Here is a 26,691-nt window from a genome sequence, read left to right as displayed (position 1 = left end):
TGATCCGCCCACCTTGGCCTCCCAAAGTGCTGGGATTACAGGCGTGAGCCACCACGCCCAGCAGAGATTATGCATTTCTAACAAGCTCCCAAGTGGTGTCAATGCTGCTGGTCTGCCGAACACATTTTGGGTAGCAAAAATATAAAATATTGAATCAAATAATATATATAAAGTACTTAGCATAGTGCCAAGTGCGAGCTTGTGTGTATGTAATAAATTTATGTATTTATTGTGTATTTGTTTATTTATACTCTGTCAAGTAATTAGAGATGGTAAAGTATGCACAGGTAGACCAGATAAACAGATGAACCATTCATTGAGTAACTGAAATGTGTGGAACATTTATTTACAAAACATGCCCTAAAGGAAAAGGAAAATGAGGACCTTTGCCCTGCCCTAACTCCTCTAGTCCGTGTCCCACCCACATGTTCACTCCTTGCCCAAGATATGGGTTGATCCTTCCCTCTCCTCAGAAATCAGTTACTAATCCAATCATTCCACTTCTAACTTTCTCTGGAGTCCATCCCCTCTTCATCCTCACTTCTGCTGCCTTAACAGCTAAAATACTTCTATATGCCTCTAACAGATCTCCTTGACTCCAGCTTTTGAAAGTTCCCTGAAGTTACTACTTCTAAGCATAAATCTGTTCATGTCATTCCCCATCTTACAATCCTTTTGCTTTCCTTGCCTATAAAATAGAGTTTGCATTTCTTCACATGACATAGAAACCCTTTCAGCAGCTGGCTTCTCCCTGTAATCTCAACTTCATCACTATACTCAGCCACTTTGAATTTCCCACTCTTCCTCAAACATAGCATGCTTTGTCACACTTTATAAAGGCACGTGCTGTTCTCCCTTCCAGGTACAGGTTCTCTTCTTTTGATGAGCAGCATCTTCCAGGCCATTTGCAGCCCTTCCCTGTTCTATGGCATTCACTACGTGCTTTTTTATTGCATTTGTCACAGAGTATTATAATTATTTCTTACTTGAAAGTTTCCTTCATTACTGAGAACTCCTTATTGATAAAAACTTTGTCTTCATCATGGCAAGTCTGTCCCCATACTTAGCTGTCTTATTCTTGATTGTTCTTGAATACATAACACAGATACTGGTACATAGTAGATCCTTCAAAAAGGGCCATTGAATGAGCAAAACATTGACTCTAATTAATAGGGTAATCTCCAAAATTATAATTTAAAACCTTTCTTATGCATTTGAAATTTTAAGGATCTACATGTCAATGTCATTGTTTCAGTGGCAGCTTATTTAGTTGGGAGTTATTGATTTTATTCAGTGCCAACTTCAAGATTATTGTGTGTTTTCTAACTGCTGCATTGAGATATAATTCACATACCATATACAGTTCCGTGGTTTTTGGACTACTCACATAGTTGTACAACCATCACCACAATCTAATTTTAGAACATTTTCATGAGCCCTGAAAGAAAACCTGAACCTATTAGCCATAACTCCCATACTCCCCATCCACCCAGCTCCTAGAAACCCTACTCAACTTTCTATCTCTATGGATTTGCATATTCTGGACATATCATATAAATGGAATCATACAATGTGTGGTCTTTTGTGACTGGCATCTGTTACTTTGCATGTATTTTCAAGGTTCATACATTGTATAACATGTATCAATACTTTATTCCTTTTTATTACCAAGTAATATTTCATTATATGTATATGCCACATTTGATTTATGTGTTCATCAATTGATGGACATTTGGGTTGTCACCAATTTTTGACATTGTGAATAATGCATCTGTGACCATTTGTGTAAGTTTTTGTGTGTACATATGTTTTTATTCTCAGTGGTATATGCCTATAGTGGTATAACCCTATTTATTGTTGAGTCATTTTGAGAAACTGCCAAACAGTTCTTCAAAGTGGCTATACCATTTTACATTCCTACTAGCAATGTTTGAAGTTTACAATTCCTCCACATTCTTGCCAACACTTGTTATTGTTGTGGTTGCTTTTAAAATAAACTTTACAGTGTAGTGGTTCTTACAACTTTAAAATGTCTTGTGAAAGTTTCTCAACTAACCCTGAGTTTATGCAATGTCATCAAGTCTATAGGGAAGTTAAAGATGTTGGTATACCTGGATATGTCAAAAAACAGAATAGAAACAGTTGACATGGACATTTCTGGATGTGAAGCCCTTGAGGACCTCTTATTGTCATCCAATATGTTGCAACAATTGCCTGATTCTATAGGTGAGAATATAATATTTTGTCACAAATATTTATGTCAAATATACCATTTTCTTTTTTGGAAGTATAGTTTGTCTATAGATATAGGTAATATACTGTTAGCCTGATGTTAATAAATTTTAAAATGTGCTATGGAAATCATAAAATAGTATCTAACAAATATCTTAAGTGAAATATTAACTCGTTTCCAAATTCAAGAAGGCTCTTCTGTTAAAATGATCCTACCAAATTGATATTGTTTAAAAATTGTTATATCTCCAAAGTTGCAAAATGTTATTATAAGGAGTATGTATGTTTTCTTTAGAGTAATTTAATAATCATGTATGTATCCTTATATTATGATAGAATTACAATAGCTTCCATCCATAGGATGTTGCTATATTCTATTTGTAATATTGTTGTAACATTGGTATAATGTAGGAGTAACATATAAAAAGTATAAACATAAAATGTCTTCTTAGTTCTATTATTTTTAAAAAGTCACATGTCCTTAACATGTTAAGATTCATTCGATCAAATAATTTGCCTGTTAGTATATAAAAAGCACTCATACATTTTTGTTTAAGGATGTTTATATGGGCCAGGTGCAGTGGCTCACACCTGTTATCCCAGCACTATGGGAGGCCAAGGCGGGTGGGTCACGAGGTCAGGAGTTCGAAACCAGCCTAGCCAATATGGTGAAACCCCATCTCCACTAAAAATACAAAAAGTACTGGGCATGGTGGTGCATGCCTGTAGTCCCAGCTACTTGGGAGGGAGGCTGAGGCAGGAGAATCGCTTGAACCCAGGAGGCGGTGGTTGCAGCAAGCCGAGATTATGCCACTGCACTCCAGCCTGGGCAATAGAGGGAGACTCCGTCTCAAAAACAAACAAACAAAAAAAGTTTATATGAGTAAAATAGTGAAAGACTCATTTAAATAATGTGTAAGCTTTTTTGTATAGGTATCTTGCTGTTAGTATTTGTAAGAGAACTCTACGAAAAGGGTAATCATTAAATTACTTAACTTTGTAACATAGATTTTAACCTCTTTGAAACAGATGTGTTATGTGTTCTGGAACTTAATCATTATTAAGATTGACTGAAGTTCAGAATCAGTCTTATATTAGCAATGAGGTGCTCTTATCCTTCGTGGATGCTGCAGATCCAATCCAAGCCAGCTTGTGACTTGCCATGGTTTTCCACAGTGAAGTTACTGTTTCCCTTTTCACTAGCTGCACATATGAGTTGTAAATTTTTAATCATTATTGACTTCCAGAACATATAACTTTTAAAAATTAAGCCATATCCTAGGTAATCCAGTTGAAGATGAGGCAATTTTCCAAATTTTTCTTCAATACATTATTACTTCTACTTAGCCATTCTTTGAGGCTGATAAAGAACATTAGTTTTAGCAAAATTGTGGTCCATCTTTTCTTTCTTCCTAGAATTGTTGACTTTTTATTTACAAAATCCCATATTTTATAATGATATTTCTCTGACTTGCTCAATCATGGGTCTTAACTGAGAGTTTTATTAAACACTTCCACGTTTCTAGGCTTTGTCTCTTAAGATTCTGATTCAGTAAATGTGACAAGCCCCCTGATCTGTACTTTTATTAAACATCTTAGATGAAACTTGTGATCAGACAAATTTAGGAAATACTGGTTTATGTTGTGACAGGTAAGGAAGTATGATTATAGAGAACATCCACTGGTCAAGATGACAGAGCAATTTAATACGTAACCTTACACTCCTACTCACCACCATCCCATACCATTTTAAATTTATCTTGAAAATATAAAAACTCTATATATTCAAAGAACATATTTTTCATTACTGACTCCTCAGTGCCAAGAACTGTGCCTGGCATATTCTACGTGCTGTTTGAACACTTAGTAAATAAAATAATTTAGCCACACTCACCCAGGCATGGTGGCATGTGCCAACAGTCCCAGTTACTCAAAAGGTTGAGACAAGAGGATTGCTTGAGCCCAGGAATTCGAGTCCACCCTAGGCAACATAGCAAGACTCCATCTCTGAAAAAAAAATTCTAATTTTTAAAAAAGAAAAATGATGTTTGCTTAAGAAGAATGAACATCAACCTGAACCTGTGATAGAATGGAAATCCAGCAATATCCCCAGGCCTGATGGGCTACAAACCACAAGCAAGCAGCTGTAAGTTCAGTTCTTACCGTGAAATAAGAAATAGAAGGACTTTAAGCACAACAGAGGAATCAGAACTTACAAAAGATTAAGGCGGGACCTCTTTTCTGTGAAAAGGGACTGAAAAATTTACAACTAGTATGTGGAGCTAGAGAAAAGGGAAACAACAGAAAATTCACTGTGGAAAACTATGGCAAGTGACAAGCTGGCTTGGACTGAATCTGCAGTATCCACGAAGGATAAGACCACCAACATTGCTAATATAAGACTGGTTCTGAACTCCAGAAACCTGGGGGTCAGGTGGAGGTAACCAGAAAACTGCCAGACAGGGAGAAGTGAGCATAGTGAATGGGGAAACATTCACCCTCACAAATGAGCTTGCAAACAAAAATGTTGAAGGAAACTAATGTTGCTTTGACAACCAAAAATTCAGCCAAATAGGAGAATTTACCCTAAGGGAAACAAAAGTTATCAACCAATATAAAAACTATTTTAAGCATGTATAGAACATCAAATAGATAAAAGAATAACAATTAGGTGTTATAGCCAAATAATTAGGGCCAGTGAAAGAGGAATCTTTTATATTTAAAATGCTGAAACACAAATAATAAGACTTATCAAACAAAAACATGAGCTATGACTAAAAATAGATGGTTAAGAAAAAGAATCAATTAAAAATCCTGAAAATGAAAAGTAAGATATTGGTCAAAGGACACCAAGTTGCAGTTAGACAGGAGGAATAAATGATAAGTATTTAAATTGACAGATATGTTAATTAGCTTGATTCAATCATTCTAAAGTGATAACCACTGCATCACTATGTACCTGATAATTATATACAATTTTAATTTGCCAAAAGTTTTCAAAAATAAATTTTGAAAAAGAAATCCTGGAAATTAAAATACCACATTAGGTATGAAATACCACATAGGGAAATTTTAAAATACAACAGCTATAATGAAGAAAGTATGATATAGTCAGGTATAAAATTTGTAAGTTGGAAGACAGTGCTGAGGAACAGAACAGGCACATAGAAATTTGTTAATAAGAAATATTAAAAATGAGTTAAGAGACACAGAGAATAGAATAGAAATTGCATTCTAAAAATGAAAAAGCAAAAAAATTACCTTCTCCAGGAATAAATACAGAATTCCAGAAATACAGAACAGAATAAATGGAAAAGAGGAACTATTCAAAGAGAAAATAGTTGATATTATTTTTCAGCATTAAGTACACAAGTAATTTATCATAGTAAATGCATACACATAGTGCTAAAAGAGATAAATATAATAAATTTGCACTGGCTCATTGTTCTGAAACTGCAAGGACAAAGAAAAATATTGTTTAAAGCTGCCATAGAACAAAAAGAGCTTATCTACATAATAATAATTAGAGATGTCATCATTGTCATCAGTGACAATATCTTCTGGATAGCGGAGTAATATCTTCAAAGTACTGAAGGTTAATTACAGGCAGATTGGATTTCTATACCCAAGTAAACATTCATTCAAGAGTGAGCACACAACAAATATATTTGAGCATATACCAAGAATAAGAGAATTTGCTCTTAAAAGATGTACTTTACTCAGAAAACAAAAACAAACTCAGAAGGAAGGAAGTGAATGCATAAAGCAATGGCAAGCTTTACCAAATTTACCAACTTAATTTGGTAAATTAAGTAATTTAATTAAGTAATTTAATTTACCATCTTAATTTGGTAGAAATTAAGAAAGAAATCTCTTCAGTATTTCTTAGTTGGGAGTATAGGATGAAGAGATGGAGACTTGGAGAAGGGCAAAAGTAGAGAGAAGGAATAGGATAAAATACCTTTGATTACTGTAGAGAAAAGAGTCTAAGCACATATGATATAGAAATGCAATGAAGATGTTATTTATGAACTTAATTTGGTAAATTAAATTAATTAAATTACTCAATTTGGTAAATGAAGTTGTTATATCTAAATAGTGCCTGTAAAGAGGAATCTTTTATATTTAAAATGTTTAGACAGGATTAAGGAATGTGAAGGACCTTACTTTATTCAAGCAGAGGCTAGAAATACTGCATAACTTTAGAATTTGCATGAAATATTCAGTTAAATAGACATGTTAAAAATGTAAATGTATCTACTTAATAGAAATGAAGCTGATACTTCCAAACCAGGAGAGGAGGGGAAAAGTTCTGAAAGAAAATATTCATACGGTGGAAGAAAGAAAAATAAAATGTAAAAATGATAAAATAGAAGTTATAAATAAGATGGTAAAAATAAATTCAAATTGTCATAAATCACAACAAATGTAATAGATTTAATTGATTACACTTATTCTATTAAAAGATCCAGAATTTCAAGTTCAGCTATATTGTGGTTATGAGACATATCTAAAACAAAACACAGAAAGTTTGATTTTACAAAGGCAATAGAGTTGGTTACCAGACTGGGCAACACAGCAAGTTCCCAATTCTACAACAAATTAAAAAATTACCCAGGCACAGTGACACACACTGGCAGTCCTAACTACTCAGGAAGCTGAGGCAGTAGGATTGCTTGAGCCCAGGAGTTCAGAGGTTGCAGAGAGCTATGATTGTACCACTGCACTCCAACCTGGGTGACAGAATGGGACCTTTTATCAAAAAAAAAAAAAAAAACTGGTAGAAAATGAAGCATTATTATTAACATGATATAATTGTTTGTATGAAATAGTTTCCTTTAAGAAAGAAACTAGGAAATTAGCCTTCTGGTCTGAAGAAGTCAGCATGTAATAGGTAACAGAGAATATCAAGCTAGACACTGGATTGGCATATGACAGACTAGGATAGGTAGGTGGTATTATATATTTTACACCTTCATTTATGACCTGAATGGTTCTCAAAGTAACTGTTGTAGTAGCTTACTCCTTGAACTATCTTTGGACCTTATTGACCTGTCAGGGAAATTTGTATTTATACATCTGCAGAGTTGCCACAGTCCCTGATTCTAAATGTAGAGTAGCTGACTCTCCTCAGAGAATTCCCTTTCTTGGTCAAAATAAATATCTGGAATAGGAAACTGAGAGCTCTGTTCTGAGGCCCTAGAATGGTTCATTAGTGATAATTGGATGGCGAATTGCATCGTGTCCTCCTTATTTGGATCATGGATTATCTATTGGACTACCGACATTTAAAAGAATAAAAGATAAGAATCTTCATAGTATTAATAGAGGGATATGGCAACTTAAATAAAATCTTTACTTTCTTCATGCCTTTTTTAGTTCCTCTGCAGCTATCGGGTATTTGAATGGAGTGATATACTCAACAACAAGCCCTGTGTGCTGAGTCACTTTCCCTGTGCTGGTTCCAGGGCAAATGAAAGGGACTCTTTTCCTCTTCTAGATGGAGAGTTTTCATAATCAGCTTCTTTGGATAGCGGAGAAACTCAATAAAGAAAAATAAAAGAAAAAGAAAGATTTTTTGCTTAATAATTTATCTTACTCACTTAAAGGTTAAGGGCATGGGCTTTATAGTTAGGTTACTTAGAGTTCTGATTCTGGCTTTTCTACCTTACTTGCTGTGTGACCTTAGACAAGTTACTTAATCTTGCCTCAGTTTCATTATCTATTAAGTGATAGTAGTAATAGTACCTGACATATAGTAAACAACTATTGTTACAATATAATATTTATTATAATCTTAGATTTGATGAGTGCACAACTATTTCCTTTCAAAGTTCTATTATATATTTGTAAATGTAAATATTAGCAAATTATATTAATGTTTAATGTATTAATGCTGATTGCATATATGTGTGTGCAGTTAAAATTGTAGGAAAAGGCCTTCTTTTTCTATCTCTTCAGTATTTCTTAGTTGGGAGTATAGGATGAAGAGATGGAGACTTGGAGAAGGGCACAAGTAGAGAGAAGGAATAGGATAAAATACCGTTGATTACTCTAGAGAAAAGAGTCTAAGCACATATGATATAGAAATGCGATAAAGATGTTAAATGCTGGAGGAAGACATGAGCAACAAGGGTGAGGCTTGCAGCCTAATTTCATCCCAGGGGAAATCATAATTCTACAGAAGCTCCAGACTCTGTCCGAAGAGTATCCTCTTGGATGGAATATGAGTGTTGGCAAAATAGCCACACAACAAATGAGTGAGGTTCCTTTAAACCCACAGACTTGGAGCTGAGCAGGAACTAAATTGCTTCAACCTTTAAAGATATTGAAAAAGATGCACTTAACAAAAATTTCTTGTGAGAGCCACTACTCCAGTCTTCAGGATAATCTGTCACATCAGCATTTAGCCTTAGGCCCCAACCTTCCTCAAGGTTTTCTCTCCATTACTTCAGAGCTGGAGACTATGATCCTCTGAGAGTACTTTGCACCCTGACTTTGTGATGTTTGCTCAGTCGTCTGTAACCCACTCCCAAGCTTCTTGTGACCCGATTGAGTGATGTTGAGAACATCAACCCACATCCAGCTCCACTGGCAGGCAGGACACTCGTCTGATCCAGGCTACCAAGTCACAAAAAACTTAGCTATAATTCATACTTTCCTGTTTTCTTTCCACAACTCAAAAACAAGCTCAGGTGCTCTTTTATATTTCCAAGGCTGATACTGTAACATATGCTCTGGAGAAGCTAAAATGATTCAATCACCTTTTGAACATAAATGGATATGGCAGTGGATGCTCAAACTTCAATGATAAATTGCCACAATGTGAACTGTCCCTTTCCCAGGTGATGTTGTTTTCAAGCTGATGTATTCAGTTCCCAGGTACTTGCTCATAACAGTCTGATAGTGATAACATTTCTCTCTACTGCAGTAGAGATTCTGATTGCTTCTGAAGAATACATAACAGAGCATACTGAAATGTGAAGTGCAGCCACAGCTTTATTTCAGACTTTTTGTGACTTACTCTATGCCTGTTAGGAACCCTCAAAATATTTGAGAAATATGGGCATGATCTATGGCCAGTTTCTCAAAACATGTTCACAAAACACTAGTTCAACAACATACTGTGCACCACACACACACACACACAGACACACACATGAATTCTATAATAAATCTGGAGAGTCACATTGGTATGTTAAAAGCTCCTAGACAAACTATTAAAGAAAGCTATTTAATTTTGTTTAATTTGGCGTCTCTCAAAACATATATGATCGTGAAACTTACTATGTCAATTAGTAAAATTTTTTTTTGCAGAATGCAGCAATCTATAGTGTACATGTGTAGTTCCAATGTAAAACAAAATTTGTTAAGTGTTAATGCTTTGCCCTTGGATTTGGACTATTTAAGCCATATCAATATTGTAGGTTATTTTATGGTTGGATAAGGAAGTTGATTATGCCAAATGCAGCTGTTCTTCAATTACTGTGTGGCTATTGCTCATTAAAACCCTGGGAAGAGAGCAAGCCATTAAGGGTATGGAGGCCATAAATCAGATAATGAAAGATAAATAGTTGTAACTTAAATTCTTGGCCAGTTCTAAGTTTTTGTGCTTATTGCTGATCCAAGGCAGGATTTATGGTGCCAAAAAGAATACGAGGTCATACGTTGTAAATTTCCAAGAACATAATTATAACCGCTGCATTGCAATACTTCAGTATTCATTTTCATTGATCATTGGACTTAATTCAGATTTGTTTTCAATTTGTATCACAACAGCGATGTTAGTTATTACTGCTTAGGAGTTAATTAAATATTAAATCACAGCTGGCTTGAAAAATTTCAACTGGTCCATTTGCTGAAGAATACAAAAGGGAAATGTAGTAGTATTAATGTCAACTGGGGTGTATGTGGAGCTGTATGTTTTGTTTATTTCTCTGCATTTATATTCTTGAACTGTCATTGATGTATGCAATTTTTTTGCAACTAGGAGGTCAAAATTAGACTACACACAAACGTCAGTTTTATGAGTGTGTATTAGCACAGTGTGGCCAATTAGCATGCCAAGCATTCAACACAAGTGATTCATGTGATTTCTTTTATATCACATTTCCTGTCATAATCTGCTCTTATGTATTAATCAACCTTCTTCTCTGTTTTAGGACTTTTGAAAAAACTAACAACTCTAAAAGTAGATGACAATCAACTTACAATGCTACCCAATACAATTGGAAAGTAAGTGCTAACTTTTCATACCAGTCTGCCTCTCAAAAGCCAGAAACTAAAGGATATATTGAGTTTTCTAATTCAAAACATTTTCTACTAAAGATACCAATAATCCTGTTCATCTGTCAGCTTATTTTAAACCATATTTTATTTATATATATTTGTGTATATCTTAATTTTATATCTAAACATTGCATTTGATATCCAACTTTATAATATCATGAGAAATGTTTACCCATGAATCTTTCACAAGGAAAATGATTACCCAGACCTTCAATTATACTCTTGCTGATATTTTTCAGATATTATTAGTTTGATGTTTTTGACTGAGTAGCAGCTCTGAATTCACTTCACTGTTTCTTGCAAAATTAAACCAATTTTTATAAGGCTCTGCAATATGTGTATGTTACCATTACACTATTAGTAACATTTAATATTTATAGAATCTTAATGTATTTTTAGAAGCTAAGGAGAAAAGCATCTGCTTTAGCTAGCATTTTTTAAAACTTCAAGATGAAAGTCTAACATTGCCTTTTAAAGATAAAATATACTCCATTTATTTGATAACAATTTATTTCTAATATTGTCATTAACATTTGGTTTACAGTTCTTTAAGAACTATATATATTATCAATGTTCCATTGAAGTGCTTTTGTTTACAATCCGTGTAAAGTGAGAAATCAGTAGAGGCTGTCTTCATTCTGAAATTATGTAAGGGCATTTTATTGAGATCTTGCCCTACATCCTAGTGTGAAGAATCATATAAATTCTTTTTTTTTAAATTTATTATTATTATACTTTAAGTTTTAGGGTACATGTGCACAATGTGCAGGTTAGTTACATATGTATACATGTGCCATGCTGGTGCGCTGCACCCACTAACTCGTCATCTAGCATTAGGTATATCTCCCAATGCTATCCCTCCCCCCTCCCCCCACCCCACAATAGTCCCCAGAGTGTGATGTTCCCCTTCCCGTGTCCATGTGTTCTCATTGTTCAAGTCCCACCTATGAGTGAGAATATGTGGTGTTTGGTTTTTTGTTCTTGCGATAGTTTACTGAGAATGATGATTTCCAGTTTCATCCATGTCCCTACAAAGGACGTGAACTCATCATTTTTTATGGCTGCATAGTATTCCATGGTGTATATGTGCCACATTTTCTTAATCCAGTCTATCATTATTGGACATTTGGGTTGGTTCCAAGTCTTTGCTGTTGTGAATAACGCCGCAATAAACATAAGTGTGCATGTGTCTTTATAGCAGCATGATTTATAGTCCTTTGGGTATATACCCAGTAATGGGATGGCTGGGTCAAATGGTATTTCTAGTTCTAGATCCCTGAGGAATCGCCACACTGACTTCCACAATGGTTGAACTAGTTTACAGTCCCACCAACAGTGTAAAAGTGTTCCTATTTCTCCACATCCTCTCCAGCACCTGTTGTTTCCTGACTTTTTAATGATTGCCATTCTAACTGGTGTGAGATGGTATCTCATTGTGGTTTTGATTTGCATTTCTCTGATGGCCAGTGATGGTGAGCATTTTTTCATGTGTTTTTTGGCTGCATAAAGGTCTTCTTTTGAGAAGTGTCTGTTCATGTCCTTCGCCCACTTTTTGATGGGGTTCTTTGTTTTTTTCTAGTAAATTCGTTGGAGTTCATTGTAGATTCTGGATATTAGTCCTTTGTCAGATGAGTAGGTTGCGAAAATTTTCTCCCATTTTGTAGGTTGCCTGTTCACTCTGATGGTAGTTTCTTTTGCTGTGCAGAAGCTCTTTAATTAGATCCCATTTGTCAATTTTGTCTTTTGTTGCCATTGCTTTTGGTGTTTTAGACATGAAGTCCTTGCCCATGCCTATGTCCTGAATGGTAATGCCTAGGTTTTCTTCTAGGGTTTTTATGGTTTTAGGTCTAACATTTAAGTCTTTAATCCATCTTGAATTAATTTTTGTATAAGGTGTAAGGAAGGGATCCAGTTTCAGCTTTCTACATATGGCTAGCCAGTTTTCCCAGCACCATTTATTAAATAGGGAATCCTTTCCCCATTGCTTGTTTTTCTCAGGTTTGTCAAAGATCAGATAGTTGTAGACATGTGGCGTTATTTCTGAGGGCTCTGTTCTGTTCCGTTGATCTATATCTCTGTTTTGGTACCAGTACCATGCTGTTTTGGTTACTGTAGCCTTGTAGTATAGTTTGAAGTCAGATAGTGTGATGCCTCCAGCTTTGTTCTTTTGGCTTAGGATTGACTTGGCAATGCGGGCTCTTTTTTGGTTCCATATGAACTTGAAAGTAGTTTTTTCCAGTTCTGTGAAGAAAGGCATTGGTAGCTTGTTGGGGATGGCATTGAATCTGTAAATTACCTTGGGCAATATGGCCATCTTCATGATATTGATTCTTCCTGCCCATGAGCATGGAATGTTCTTCCATTTGTTTGTATCCTCTTTTATTTCATTGAGCAGTGGTTTGTAGTTCTCCTTGAAGAGGTCCTTCACATCCCTTGTGAGTTGGATTCCTAGGTATTTTATTCTTTGAAGCAATTGTGAATGGGAGTTCACTCATGATTTGGCTCTCTGTTTGTCTGTTGTTGGTGTATAAGAATGCTTGTGATTTTTGTACATTGATTTTGTATCCTGAGACTTTGCTGAAGTTGCTTATCAGCTGAAGGAGATTTTGGGCTGAGACAATGGGGTTTTCTAGATATACAATCATGTCGTCTGCAAACAGGGACAATTTGACTTCCTCTTTTCCTAATTGAATACCCTTTATTTCCTTCTCCTGCCTAATTGCCCTGGCTAGAACTTCCAACACTATGTTGAATAGGAGTGGTGAGAGAGGGCATCCCTGTCTTGTGCCAGTTTTCAAAGGGAATGCTTCCAGTTTTTGTCCATTCAGTATGATATTGGCTGTGGATTTGTCATAGATAGCTCTTATTATTTTGAGATACGTCCCATCAATACCTAATTTATTGAGAGTTTTTAGCATGAAGGGTTGTTGAATTTTGTCAAAGGCCTTTTCTGCATCTATTGAGATAATCATGTGGTTTTTGTCTTTGGGTCTGTTTATATGCTGGATTACATTTATCGATTTGTGTATATTGAACCAGCCTTGCATCCCAGGGATGAAGCCCACTTGATCATGGTGGATAAGCTTTTTGATGTGCTGCTGGATTCGGTTTGCCAGTATTTTATTGAGGATTTTTGCACCAATGTTCATCAAGGATATTGGTCTAAAATTCTCTTTTTTGGTTGTATCTCTGCCCGGCTTTGGTATCAGGATGATGCTGGCCTCATAAAATGAGTTAGGGAGGATTCCCTCTTTTTCTATTGATTGGAATAGTTTCAGAAGGAATGGTACCAGTTCCTCCTTGTAGCTCTGGTAGAATTCGGCTGTGAATCCATCTGGTCCTGGACTCTTTTTGGTTGGTAAGCTATTGATTATTGCCACTATATAAATTCTTAATGTAACAAATTTGGTATTCTCAAGATGGGAAAGCCTTATTTTTTTAATAGCTTTATTAAGTATAATTGACATACAAAAAACTGCACATATTTAAAGTCTACAATTTGATAAGCTTTGACATAGCTAAGAAGCCTTGAAACTATCACCACTGCAATGAAGACAGCGAAAATGTCTGTTACCTCTCCCCCAGTCCTTCTCCCCATCACTCCCTCATCACCCGCCAAGTCAGCATATAGCCCCTCATCTAGAAAGCTTCACTTTTATAGAGTGGAACAACTTGCTAAAACTCAAACTCAGATGTTCAGACTTTGAAGAGTAGTAAAAGTCTCAGCCATTTTTTTTATTTTAATGCCCTCACTATACAGTGTGTTTCTCTGTACAGTTACTTGCATTTTCTCCAGTATAGAGCAGAGAGAACTTAAGTTTAGGGGTACACAAAAGTAATTATCTTTATCAGCCCGATGCTTTTTAAAAGCAGGCACTAAGATAGGCACTAGTCTTTCTTCTTTGGGTCAATACTCAGGGGAAACTGAATTCAACTTCTTTTATCCCTACTTAACGTCATGATTGGTATTTGCCTCTTATGTTCATATTTCTTATAAAACTACCCTGGCTCTTTGAAGACAAATTAAAAAGCATCAGTAGCATAAAAATAGACAAGGAAAGGTAGCTTTTTCAGTAGGAAGTAGAACCCTGACTTTCGTCATCTTGAGAACTAGCTTTGCTGGTAATTTTTGGCCAGAATTTTGGCCTCTTGACCTCCCAGGTGAGGACCTCCCAGCTTTTTCTGGAGTCTGGTATCAGCCCATGACCACCACTGGGTACATGTGTGCCTTGAGCTCCCGTCACATCCCAGAGTGAGTTCCTGCCTCTGACCTTCACCAGCAGTAACTCATGCCAGACTTTGCCTCAGGAACAGGCAACTTGAAGCTCTAACTCTGTCTCCTCCCCAGCAGCCAAGTGGGGCTTGCAGCCTGGCTCTGTACACACAGCCTAAACTACAGTCAGTCTTAGTTTTTATGTTACCACCAGAATTTAGTCATGTCCTTTGAAATCTTCCTGGTAGTTGAATTGTAAATGTTGAGAAAACTGAGCTGTTTAAATAGTGACCTGGTATAAGCTTTTATACTACTGTATTCAAAAGGAACAGATTTGGAAACATCAGTTGGCTGTCAGCAGCTTTCACTTGCTTGGACAAAAGGCTTATTCCAGAAAAGCAGGGTGAGTGACTGAGAATTAGAGCATCTCTGAACACTGAGAAGGCAGAATAGGGAAGATTCTTATTGAAAGCTGCTCATTCTCATTAAATTTTCAGATGCCACAAAGCCAGAAAAAAATACTTATGTTTGGTGACAGAAGCAGTATTTCAAAAGAGCTGGACAGAGTGGGTGCTTTGTTGAAAGACCCGATAGAACTTTAATAGAGATTCTTAGGGAAGTAGGGAGAAATCAGTGCTTCAATTGGCCATCATCAATATAGCCAATATAATAATGGAACTGTCCAGAAAACCACTGAAGCATTAGCTGGGTAGATGGAAGTATCCACTCAAAATTAATAGGTACTAATAGTTCAGGTGTTCTCTAATACTTCTGATTCTGTCAGTTCTGAACATCATCTATGTGAATTGACAAGAGGGCAACCAGCATGAGAGATGTGGAACTGTGATTTATAGGAGAAAAAGCAGAAGAAATTTGGGATGTACATCTTCCAGAAATTTTTTTTTGAAATCATCTGAAGTAGGGATGTAACTACTTGAGAAATAGAGTATCTAAAAGTGTGGGACCATAGGCCCAGGTCTTCTTCTGTAAAGTTCCTGTTCCACTTCCAGACTTATTGACACACTGTGCTCTTCCTCACTGTAGGCCCTGGGAGCCCAGAAAGCTACTGCTGCCACCCACTCTAGTTCTGGACTCGTTCTTCAATAATGGCTTCAGAGTAGGGGAGTACTTTCAATTCCCACCCTACTTGCCTTCGAAGACACAAATGTCTAGGGATCTTTGCTGTAGGGCTTTCCTACTAATTACTGGGGAAACATTGCCAGAATATAACAAAAAATTCATGCTACAAAGTTCAGAAATTTTATTATAAAATGTATAAACAGCCTATACAGGCCTGATGATAGTGATAATACGGTCATGCCAATAGTTGACCACATATACAACTGTGCTCCCATAAGATTATAATACTGTATTTTTACTGTACCTTTTCTATGTTTAGATACACAAATAGATGCCATTGTGTTACAATTGCTTACAGTATTCAGTAAGTCACATGTTGTATAGTTTTGTAGCCTAAAAACAATAGGCTATATCATATAACGTAGGTGTGTAATAGATTACACCATCTAGGTTTGTGTACATACATCTATAATGGTCACACAGTGATGAAATTACCTAATGATATATTTATCAGAATTCATCCCAGTCATTAAGTGACGCATGACTGTAATCACATCTGCCATTCAGTAATTGTACCACTCTTCTTGTTCACTAGGCTTCAGCCACACTGGCCCTTCTCCTGTGCCTCCAATAAGCTGGGCTTTTCCCTGTCTCAGGGCTTTCTTATTTGTTGTTACCTCTACCTGAAATATTCTTTCCCAACTCTTCATAAGGCTGACTACTTCACATCCTCTAGGTCCATACTCTTAAACATCAGTGAGCATTCAAATTATCTGGGAATTTTGTTTAAAAGGCCGGTTCTGATCCAGTAGGTCTGGGACCTGAAGGGCCTGGGTTCTGCCCTTGTCACAAGCTCCTAGGTGATATTAAAAATGCTGCAGATTCACGGGAAACATTGTGAATAACAAGCCTATAGATTTAGATTTAAATATATCTTCCACAGTGAGGCCTTCCCTAAATGACTTTCCATCAATATGATCACCAGCAAATTTCCTGTCCCTGTTCCGACTGTTTCTTTCATGATACTTTTCACAACTTATAATTTTTATTTTATGTCATCTCATTATTTTATTCTGTCTCATAATGTATATACCTCACCTCAATTAAGATCATTTTTGTTTCCCAGCTCCAGAATTGTATAATTTCTGAAAATTATCAACATTAGATCCTAACCTACTTTTGTTTTTGATTCCATTATAGTTGTTGTATAGTGATCAGAACAACTATATAGAAATCGAAATCAGTGTTCTTTAGTAAGAGGATGAGAATATCAAACATTAATGATGTTTGTAATGAGTATGGCTTCATATTTAGAACTGTCGTGCACCTACTTTCCTACTGAATGCCTTCATTCAGAGTTAAAATACAAAATAAGAAATAGAGAAATAAAAAATAAGAAATAGAGAAATTATGCAAGTGAATATGGATGCTAGGTTATTCACATACTTCGTTTTATTCTCATTTTAGTTTTAATGGATAATTATCTTAAAAGTATTAAAAAGTTTTGTCAAAAATAAAAGTTTCATAAATGGCTAAACGATTTATGTTTTTAATGAAACATTCTATCTGTAACTTGGGGCAATGAAAGCCTAGAAATGTAAAGACCAGACGCAGTGACCAAAAATATTCTTATTCTGCACATGGAATATTTCAGTATTTCAGACCTATATTAAAAACTCCTAGAAGAATTCATTTTTCACAGTTAAAATGGATTCCATGACATTTGTGCCAAATGACTTGTAAAATTAGTTATTTTGTTGTTGCTGAACCTTACTATGTGCCTGGGAGTTTTAGCAGCTCTAAGAGTTGAATATCAAATAATAATGAGCGCCTTTTTTTGTACTCACAGTGTTCCAGACCTCATGTTTGGTGCTTTCTTTACAGGTATTATCTTATTTACTTAAAGGCCTCATTAGCATTATTTGATATGTATTATGTCCTTATCAACAGATACAGAAACAGAGGCAGAGAGAAGTCACCAGACTTCAATGCCAAGCTGTTAACTGAACTATATGTGATGCGTCTTTATATATGTGATAGTTGTAAATATGTTATTTTGTAAATAACTTCATATTTGGTCATTCAGTGGGTCCCATAAGTCTAGCTGCGAAGGAGATACCACAGACTGAGCCTTATGTTCTTAGCTTTGTAGTCTTGGGTAAAAGCAATGAAAACTTAGAAATATGAATGGTTGTTTTTAAAAGCTATTCCTTCATAGAGTGTGGTCAAACAGAAAGACTGCTGGACTAGGAATCAAAAAATCTAAGTGTCTATGCAAAGCTAGATAAATCCCTTCTCTATGGGCATCAGAATCCTTAAGGGTAATACATGTGGCTTTGAGATGTGAAGTGACTTGCCAAAGGTCATTAATAGCTATGACATAAAAGCAAGCTTCATGGACAAATAATTTTGGAGGACTCTGTATACAAGTTAAAGAAACACTGCTAACTTATCATTTCTTTTTCCAGATGTAATATCAGTCTCATGTTTATCTTTTGTATCATCATTTAACTTTTTGCTTATTTTGCCATGTCTTCTCAACTAGAATATAGGCTCCTTGAGGGCTGGATCATGTCTTGAACATTTCTCGTTTCCTTCATTGTGCCAAGACAGTATGGCCCAGAGGATTGTTTGCAAGCCTTGGAACTAGACTTTGGTTTTGATCCTGGCTCCTCCACCCATTCACTAACTGACCATGGGCAAGTCATTTCATGTCTCAGAGCCACATTTTTCTCATCTGTAAAATGGAAATAATAATAATTGTCAGAAATTGTTGTGGCACTTAGAACTAGATAGCCTTCAATAAATTATTACAGTCATTATTTTATTAATAATAAAATCCAAAAAGACATTTATTTACTGATCATTGCTTATGTTCATCTATATGAGGTTTGGTGATATAACATCAATGAAATATCTGGTTCTAAAAAAGAAAAATATAAGTATTTGCAAATGTAGTAATAGTACAATGTCTTAGTCTGCTCGGGCTAACATAACAAAATATCATGGATGGGGTGGCATAAACAATAGATGTTTACTTCTCACAGTTGTGGAAGCTGGGGAGTCCAACTCCAAGGCACCGGCAAGGTAGGTTTTATTCTGAGCCCTCTTCTCTTGGCTTGTAGGCGACCACCATGTTGCTGTGAGTTTACATGACCTCCTCTTTGCATGGGTTGGTTGTCGGAGGGAAGAGCAAGCCCTGGTTTCTCTTCTTGTAAAGGCATTAATCCCATCATGAGGGCCCCACCCTTGTGATTTTATCCAACTCTAAATTACCTCCCTGAGGCCCCATCTCCAAATACCATCACATTGGGGATTAACACTTCAACATATGAATTTTGGAGGGAAACATTCAGTCCATAACATATATCTTTTAAACTTACAACATCTACTCTTAGGAGATGAGGTGTTTGAAATTGTTTCCATGCTTTGTGACAGAGTCCTGAAGAATAAACTGTTTTGAATCATAGCAGTTGGTTTTCAAGTCAAAGAACTTAGAGCAATTTAAAAAAGAAAAGAAAAAAAATAATGCATTTGCCAGAGTAATAAAGGCATCTTCACATCGGCACACACAAAGTTATTGAGAAAAGTACAAAGAAATGACCAAATGGAATTTCATTGATGATTGTATAAGATTTCAGTTAAAGCACAAAACCACTAATGATATCCATTTAAGAGTCATTCTCCTTCACTGCCTACTTCCTCCTCCACTTCCTTCCCCAGCATTTCAGAATTGTGACTGTTTATGTCCTGTGGGCAAATATTAATTGCAGTACTTACTCCTGCATGCATGAAATGTTTCCATATTTTTCATTAGTTAAGAAATCTTTCAGTCTCTCAACTTGGAACATATAGTATCTTTTAAAAAAAAATAGTCTTTGCTAATGAATGAAGCTATTCTCTACTCATCGGTTGCAGATCTGTTCACTAAAAAATACTTTAAACAATATTTCACATTTGGATGATATTTTTCTCCAATAATCTAATGTAATTTTTTTTGCAAATTTTATTTTCAAGCAGTCTAATCAACTTTCTAAATAGTGAAAAGGAAAGCAAAGTTTTCTAGTTGTTTTAGATAGATGGGAAAATTGGGTTCAAATGAAAAGTTTATTATCTCTATGGTAATGATAGCTGCTTAAAATCACTCAACATTTCAGAGGTAAAATCTAGGTGATTATGTTTCTAATGAATGCGTTTTCATCATACTTTCACTGAATTCAGCATAGGCCGTGAGATTTGGTACTAAAATGGGGTGTGTTTTATTTGGAAAACAGTATAGAAAAGAATTAGCCTGACTAAAGTTTCCAAATTTCCTACCATTATTTAGAAGCAGCCCAAGCAACTTATGTAATGTTAAAAAGAAAATTAAGAATGGAACCTAAAACTTGATTCCTAGCCTAAATTAAATGAAATTGATTGTAGAATCTCTGAAAATGAGTATAGTAGCAAAAGTTACTTAATATTTGCTATGTGCCCATTCTAAGTGTTTTACATGTACTAATTCCTTTATGTGTGTTTAGGCCTTATGACACGTGATTAAGTACTGCTGTCACCCACTTTTGCTCAGTGATGAAACTGAGGTACACAGTAATTAAGTAACTGGTAATTATTAGGGTCTAGACTCCAATCCCAGCTGCCTGGCTGCAGTTGGGTGTATACTTTCAGTTATACTGGCATTTTTAGACAGTGAATAGTTAAGCAGCTCACCTTTGCCAAACAAATCTCTCTCTCTCTCTCTCTCTCCCCCCGGCTCTCTCTCTCTGTCTCTCTCCCTCTTCCTCCTGCCCTTCCTCCCTGCCTCTACCACCCTGCCTGTCTCTCTCTCCTATATTCCTCTCTACTTCTCTACTAAATCTTTGTTAATACAATAACAGTTCTTCAGAGTCATCTGAAATTTACCTCCCCCACATATTACTAAACAATTTTACATTTTGTGGAATAGAAGGCAGTTTTATTTTATGAAACAACTGATCTTAACAAGGGAATATCACAGGACAACTTTTACATGTTTCAGAAATAGATGGTTCAAGATTCGTTTTTTTTTTTTTCCGGGTACTCTACCTCGTAACAGACCACTTTAATGGGATGTGATATCTATTCCATTTAGCATTCAGGGGTTTTGCATATATTTAATCTTCATTGAAACTCTATACGTTAGATGTTATCAACCAATTTTATAGGTGAGAAAACAGGGGTTAATAGTAGATAAAGGTCACTCAGCTATTAAGTATCTACACTAGAATTGGACCCCATGCCTGTCTGAATATTTTCCACTGAATTATATTACTTCTGTTAAGAATTAAAAGTGAATTAAGAAGGTAAAGCCCAAAGCCAATTATTTTTATATTTATTATCATCTACATTGATCATAGATTAATTATATCTGATGGTCACCAATCATGTTAAAGTGAAATTATAAATTATCTATGTAGTATATTCACAATCTTTCTTCCCTATTAGCTAGGTAATTGAGGGTTAATGATACAGTAATATTTTCCTATCCAAGAGCAACTCATGAACATGAAACTAAAGTAGAGAAAACTGTACAGAATATTTTTAGAAACTGAAGTCAATACTGCTGATTTCAAACATTATTACTCCCAGTAGCATCGTTCATTCTGAAGCATACATGACCTAAACACAACTATTGTAATATTTATACGTAGTTTAGCATTTATTGATATGTCTGTTTTATGTGTTTAAATGATACTCTTGATAGATTTGGAAAGGTTTTATTTAAATCCTTGCAACTTATTGTGTGGCCCCTGCACTGGCAGCATCTCATCATCTAGGAGCTGGTTATAAATGCAGGACCTGGGCCTCTCCCCAAACCACTGAATCATAATCTGCATTTTATTAAGTTCTCCTTGTGACTGGCATGCACACTGAAGTTTAGGAAACACTGCTTTAAAGTACTTCACACATTCTTTGCAACTTATTTTTACTTTCCACAATTATAAAAATAAAGCATCTGAAAAAATAAAGGTAACCTTTGGTCTTTTTTTTTACTTCATTACAAATGTCAGTGGCAATCTGATTAAATATGATAACTGCTTTAATACCGGATTTTGTATTAAAACATCTTAAATGATTTTTAACAAAATAGCCACCAATAAGGTGAGCTGGAATTGTAGGTTATGAGTTTGAATCTTTGGAATTTTAGAGATCATTGAGGAATATGTGTTTTGCATCTGGAAGATCTTTGTTGCAACCCAAAGATGTAAAATACTTTCAGGCTCTAAATTATTAATTCCTTATTGCCCATGGTGCAGTCAAAATGTTTTTTTAATACAGGAAGTCCTTGCTCTGCAGAGTAGTGTGGGACTGTATAGAAATCACCAAACAATTGTGGGCGCCTGTATTCCCAGCTACTTGGGAGGCTGAGGAAGGAGAATCGCTTGAACCCGGGAGGCAGAGGCTGCAGTGAGCCAAGATCGCAACACTGCACTCCAGCCTGGGCGACAGAGCAAGACTCAGTCTCAAAAAAAAAAAAAAACAAGAAAGAAATCACCAATATGTGTTTTTCCTACTGAATTATCAACACTCAACACAGACTAGTTTTGATCGCTGATGTGTATGGGATTTCCCACACCAAGCAACTCTGCAGTTCTCTGTGGATACCAGCTGGGTGCCCTACAATTTAACTCAATTTCGACACATCTACCTGAAGTTAGAATCAGATCCCACAGGTTCAGGGCTCAGTCCCACAAAACTATCCCCCCTTTTCAGATGCCAATCACAAGTCCAGGCCTCCTGTACTTCTGGCTGACCACCTATAAATTGGGGCTTCCTATCACTCCCTCCTGAGGTTTAATCACTTGCTAGAATGGCTCACAAAAATCAGGAAAACACATTAACCAGTTTATTATAAAGAATATTACAAGGGATACAAATGAGCAGCCACATGAACAGGTACAAAAGGAAAGGTGTGTGAGAAGGGATGAAGAGCTTCCATGTCCTTGCTGGGTGTGCCACCTGCCCAGCATTTCTGTGTGTTTAGCAACATGGAAGCTCTCCAAGCCTTGACCTTTTGGGTTTTTGTGGAGTCTTCATTATATTGGCCTGATGGATCACATCATTGCCCATTGCTGATCAACTCAACCTTCAGCCTCTCTCCCCTCCCCAGAGGTCAGGGGGTGAGACTGAAACTTCCAGCCCTCTAATCACAAGGTGGTTCTCTTGGCAACCAGCCCCCATTCTGAGGCTATCCCAGAGCCCTTAGCCATAAGTCATTTCATTAGCATTCAGAAAGACGCTTATCACTTTGGCAATTCCAAGGGTTTTAGGAATTCTTTGCCAAGAACTGGATGAAGGTCAAATATGTATTTCTTATTATAAATCACAATATTTCACAGGGATCGTAAAAATGACCTTGCAATCTGAAACTGTGCAAAACAGTCTTAATAATCAATGGGAAACATTATGATTGTTCTTAGAAAAGGTCTTTAAAACCTTTTGTCCAAGCATTAAATACTGTTAATATAGGTTACAAATGCATAGGAAAAATGAAAAAAATAGTAAAACTAATAGTTATTTTTATATAATGTAATATTAAACATTAGAAACACTGAGAATTAAGGCTTATTTTAATTTAAAAAACATATCAGGGTTAGTTTGAACAATGCTTGCCTTCTTTTCATGATATGTTGTTAAACAGTGTGAACATCTTTTCTTTGCATTAATGAACTGTCATGTTCCTTTTAAGTTTAGATCCAATTCCAAAATTTTATCTTTTGTGCTTTCAGTGTCATGAGATATCTCTGAAAGTTCCTTTAATGTGAGGTTTATTGCCAGCAACTTCCTCTGGGACATCTTCATTCTTTTCATCACACTTTCCTCATTTATGTATATAAGTTTGCCTTCACTGGGTCCTCTGGAAGCTTATCTAGAGTCTTTCTAGTAGTAACAGTGTCAGCATTCCTATGGGCAACTATTTCTTCTATGATTTCATTTACATTAGATTCAAATTTATTTGTACAATGTGCTTGTATTAGTCAGGGTTCTCTAAGGGGAATAGAACTAATCAGAGAGAGAGATATATATATATATGAGCTTATTAAGTATTAACTTACATGATGACAAGGTCCCACAATAGGCTGTCAGCAAGCTGAGGAGCAAGGAAGCCACTCCTAGTCCCAAAACTGAAGAACCTGGAGTCCAATGTTTGAGGGCAGGAAGCATCCAGCACAGGAGAAAGATGTAGGCTGGGAGGCTAGGCCCATCTCGCCTTTTCACATTTTTCTGCCTGCTTTACATTCACTGGAAGCTGATTAGATTGTTCCCACCAGATTAAGGGTGGATCTGCCTTCTCCAGCCCACTGACTCAAATGTTAATCTCTTTTGGCAACACCTACACAGACACACCCAGAATTAATACTTTGTATCCCTCAATCCATTCAAGTTCACATTCAGTATTAACCATCACAGTGCTAAAAGTTTATTCTATGCTCTATGCATATTACTTATTGTTACTTTCTGCCATGATGCTTGAATGTTTTAAATTGTATGTTTCATGTCATATTTCATCTAGAACACAGGTAAAGAAACTGCATGATCACCAGTTGTAGCATGAATAGCCTATTCAAAAGTCTGTTTAAGATAATACACTTTAAAAGTTGAAATAACTCCTTGGTCTATAGGCTGGATTAATGACGTTTTCCTTGGTGATATAAAGCAAATTTTCACATTTTAATTTCAATCTCCAAGAGAATTAGGGTGACCAAGAGCATTATCCAATAGTTGTAGTGCTTTAATGGTTAAATTATTTGGTCTATAGTATCTGTCTACTGCTGAGAGACAGGAAGGCAACACATGTTTTGCTGTCTGTGTGTGAGCCAAATAACAGAAGGGCAATGACCAATCATTGACAGACTTGGAAGGAAGTGACGTGACCGGTCACTGATCACAATGTACATCTGTTATTCACATTGTAATATGTGGACTGAAGAAACTGAGATGCAGTTACTCATCTGAATACCAAGGTAACTGAAATTTGAGCCAGTTTGTTGGGAGACTGGTGTTGTTGAATGAAACATGACAACTGAAATGTTCACACGTTGGAATTGTGCAAGGTGACAACCACCTTACCAAGACCAAGACTAACTTCAATACATGTTTTTATTAAAAAAAAAGAAAAAAGAGAGAAACCTTAATTATATTATTTTCATTAAATACCTTCTTTAACTTCTGCCCCTGAACATAAATCTGTAATTTTTATTTTAAAAAATTCCTAGTATTTATGACTCCTTGCTGAGTACACGACCCCAAACTATTGATAGAGACCTCTTTTATGCAATTCTAAAAAATTTATTGAGTGCATTATATATGTAAGACCCAGTGCTAGATTTTCTTTTTTTTTTTCTTTCTTTTTTTTTTTTTGAGAAACAAACTCTGTTACTAGATCCCTCACATATATGGATTCCTGCCCCCACAAACACACATACACAGAGTAACACAGTTATGTACACTTGGCATCCCAGCAACATAACCATCCCTGCAAACGAGGGGCCTCAAAGGATGGTGAAACAAATTTAACCGGTTTACTGATAATAAGAGGAAAAATGTACTGAACATGTATTTTATGACAAGTACTGTGCTAAGTTCTTAATAACATTTCATTTTAGAGCAACTGCATGAGGCAGGCATTATTCGTATCCTCATTGTAAATATAAAGAATCTTCAGCTTAGAGAGAATTTCTATGATTTGTCAAAATAAAAGGAAAAATTTTTACTTAAGCAATACTTTCCTAAGAGCTGTTACTCAAAACTGAGTGCTGTGTTTCACCGCAACTCATTCTAATCAGCTGAATCTGTTAAGGTAATGAAGTTTGAATGACCTTGGTCAGAGTCAGACTGATCCTAATTGCATTAGATTTTTTCATGACCCATGGACAGTGGTACTTGATTTGCATAGCTGCACACAGACTTGTGCACTCATCCCACCCTCTCTATAATGCAAATTTTCAACCCTTAGTGAGTATAATCATCATGACCCACTATCACCAGCCCCTCAGTCACTGATTTTTCCCCTCAGAGTGCTACTCAGTGAATTTCTTCCCTGATGTATTCCCTTGCATATCAGATAAATAAAATCTGCTTTGTTTTTTGAGCTGTGGTGGTCTGTATTTAATTTATTGATACCCAAGATAATACAGTTAGTAAGTTACAAAGCTGGGACACAAATCCACTCTGACTTCAACCCATATGCTTAATTTCTGTGTTCAATTGTTAAATAAATAATGGAAGCAAATTGCATTCAAGCTAACTAGTTTTAACATAAAAAAGGATGCTGACCAGGCACAGTGGCTCACGCCTGTAATCCCAGCACTTTGGGATGCTGAGGAAGGTAGATTACTTGAGGTCAGGAGTTTGAGACCAGCCTGGCCAACATGGCAAAACCCCATCTCTACTAAAAATACAAAAATTAGCTGGGCATGGTGGCAGGAGCCTATATCCCAGCTACTTGGGAGGCTGAGACAGGAGCATCACTTGAACCCAGGAAGTGGGGGTTGCAGTGAGCTGAGTTTGTGCCACTGCACTCCAGCCTGGATGACAGAGCAAGACTACATCTCAACAAAAGAAAAAAAAAAGGATTCTAATTCTACAACCTTACTCCACCTAACTCAAATTCATTTTTCCCTTTACACTGGTAGAATCTTCACCCCTGGGGGTTCCTTCCTATTATAATAATAGCAATATAATAGGAATAGTAAGAACAGTTTAATAATAATTTCAACAATACCAACGCCAACTGCAATGTATCTGGTGCTTACTCTGTGCCAGGCCCTTTTTTCCCAGCTATCTCAAACCAGGCATTGAAGTATCTTGTTGCCTTGTGATAACTTCAATGTACATCTATACAATTCCTTTCTGTAGAT

General features: G+C 36.1%; 1 protein-coding gene across 9 annotated transcripts in view; it reads left to right on the top strand.

The window, feature by feature from the left end:
* The window catches only part of LRRC7 (leucine rich repeat containing 7), a 577,334-nt gene that overhangs the window by 414,489 nt on the left and 136,154 nt on the right, over nucleotides 1–26,691 (top strand). For all 9 annotated transcript variants that reach the window (XM_055117394.2, XM_034967334.3, XM_055117378.2 and 6 more), the window contains 2 exons: nucleotides 2,082–2,226; nucleotides 10,395–10,467. In XM_055117394.2, coding sequence (XP_054973369.1) covers nucleotides 2,082–2,226; nucleotides 10,395–10,467 — 218 coding nt within the window. The remainder of the gene's footprint in view (nucleotides 1–2,081; nucleotides 2,227–10,394; nucleotides 10,468–26,691) is intronic.

This window comes from Pan paniscus, chromosome 1 (genome assembly GCF_029289425.2).
Source record: "Pan paniscus chromosome 1, NHGRI_mPanPan1-v2.0_pri, whole genome shotgun sequence".
NCBI lineage: Eukaryota > Metazoa > Chordata > Mammalia > Primates > Hominidae > Pan > Pan paniscus.
Note: the sequence above shows the minus strand (reverse complement) of the source record. Positions and strands in the feature narration are given on the sequence as shown.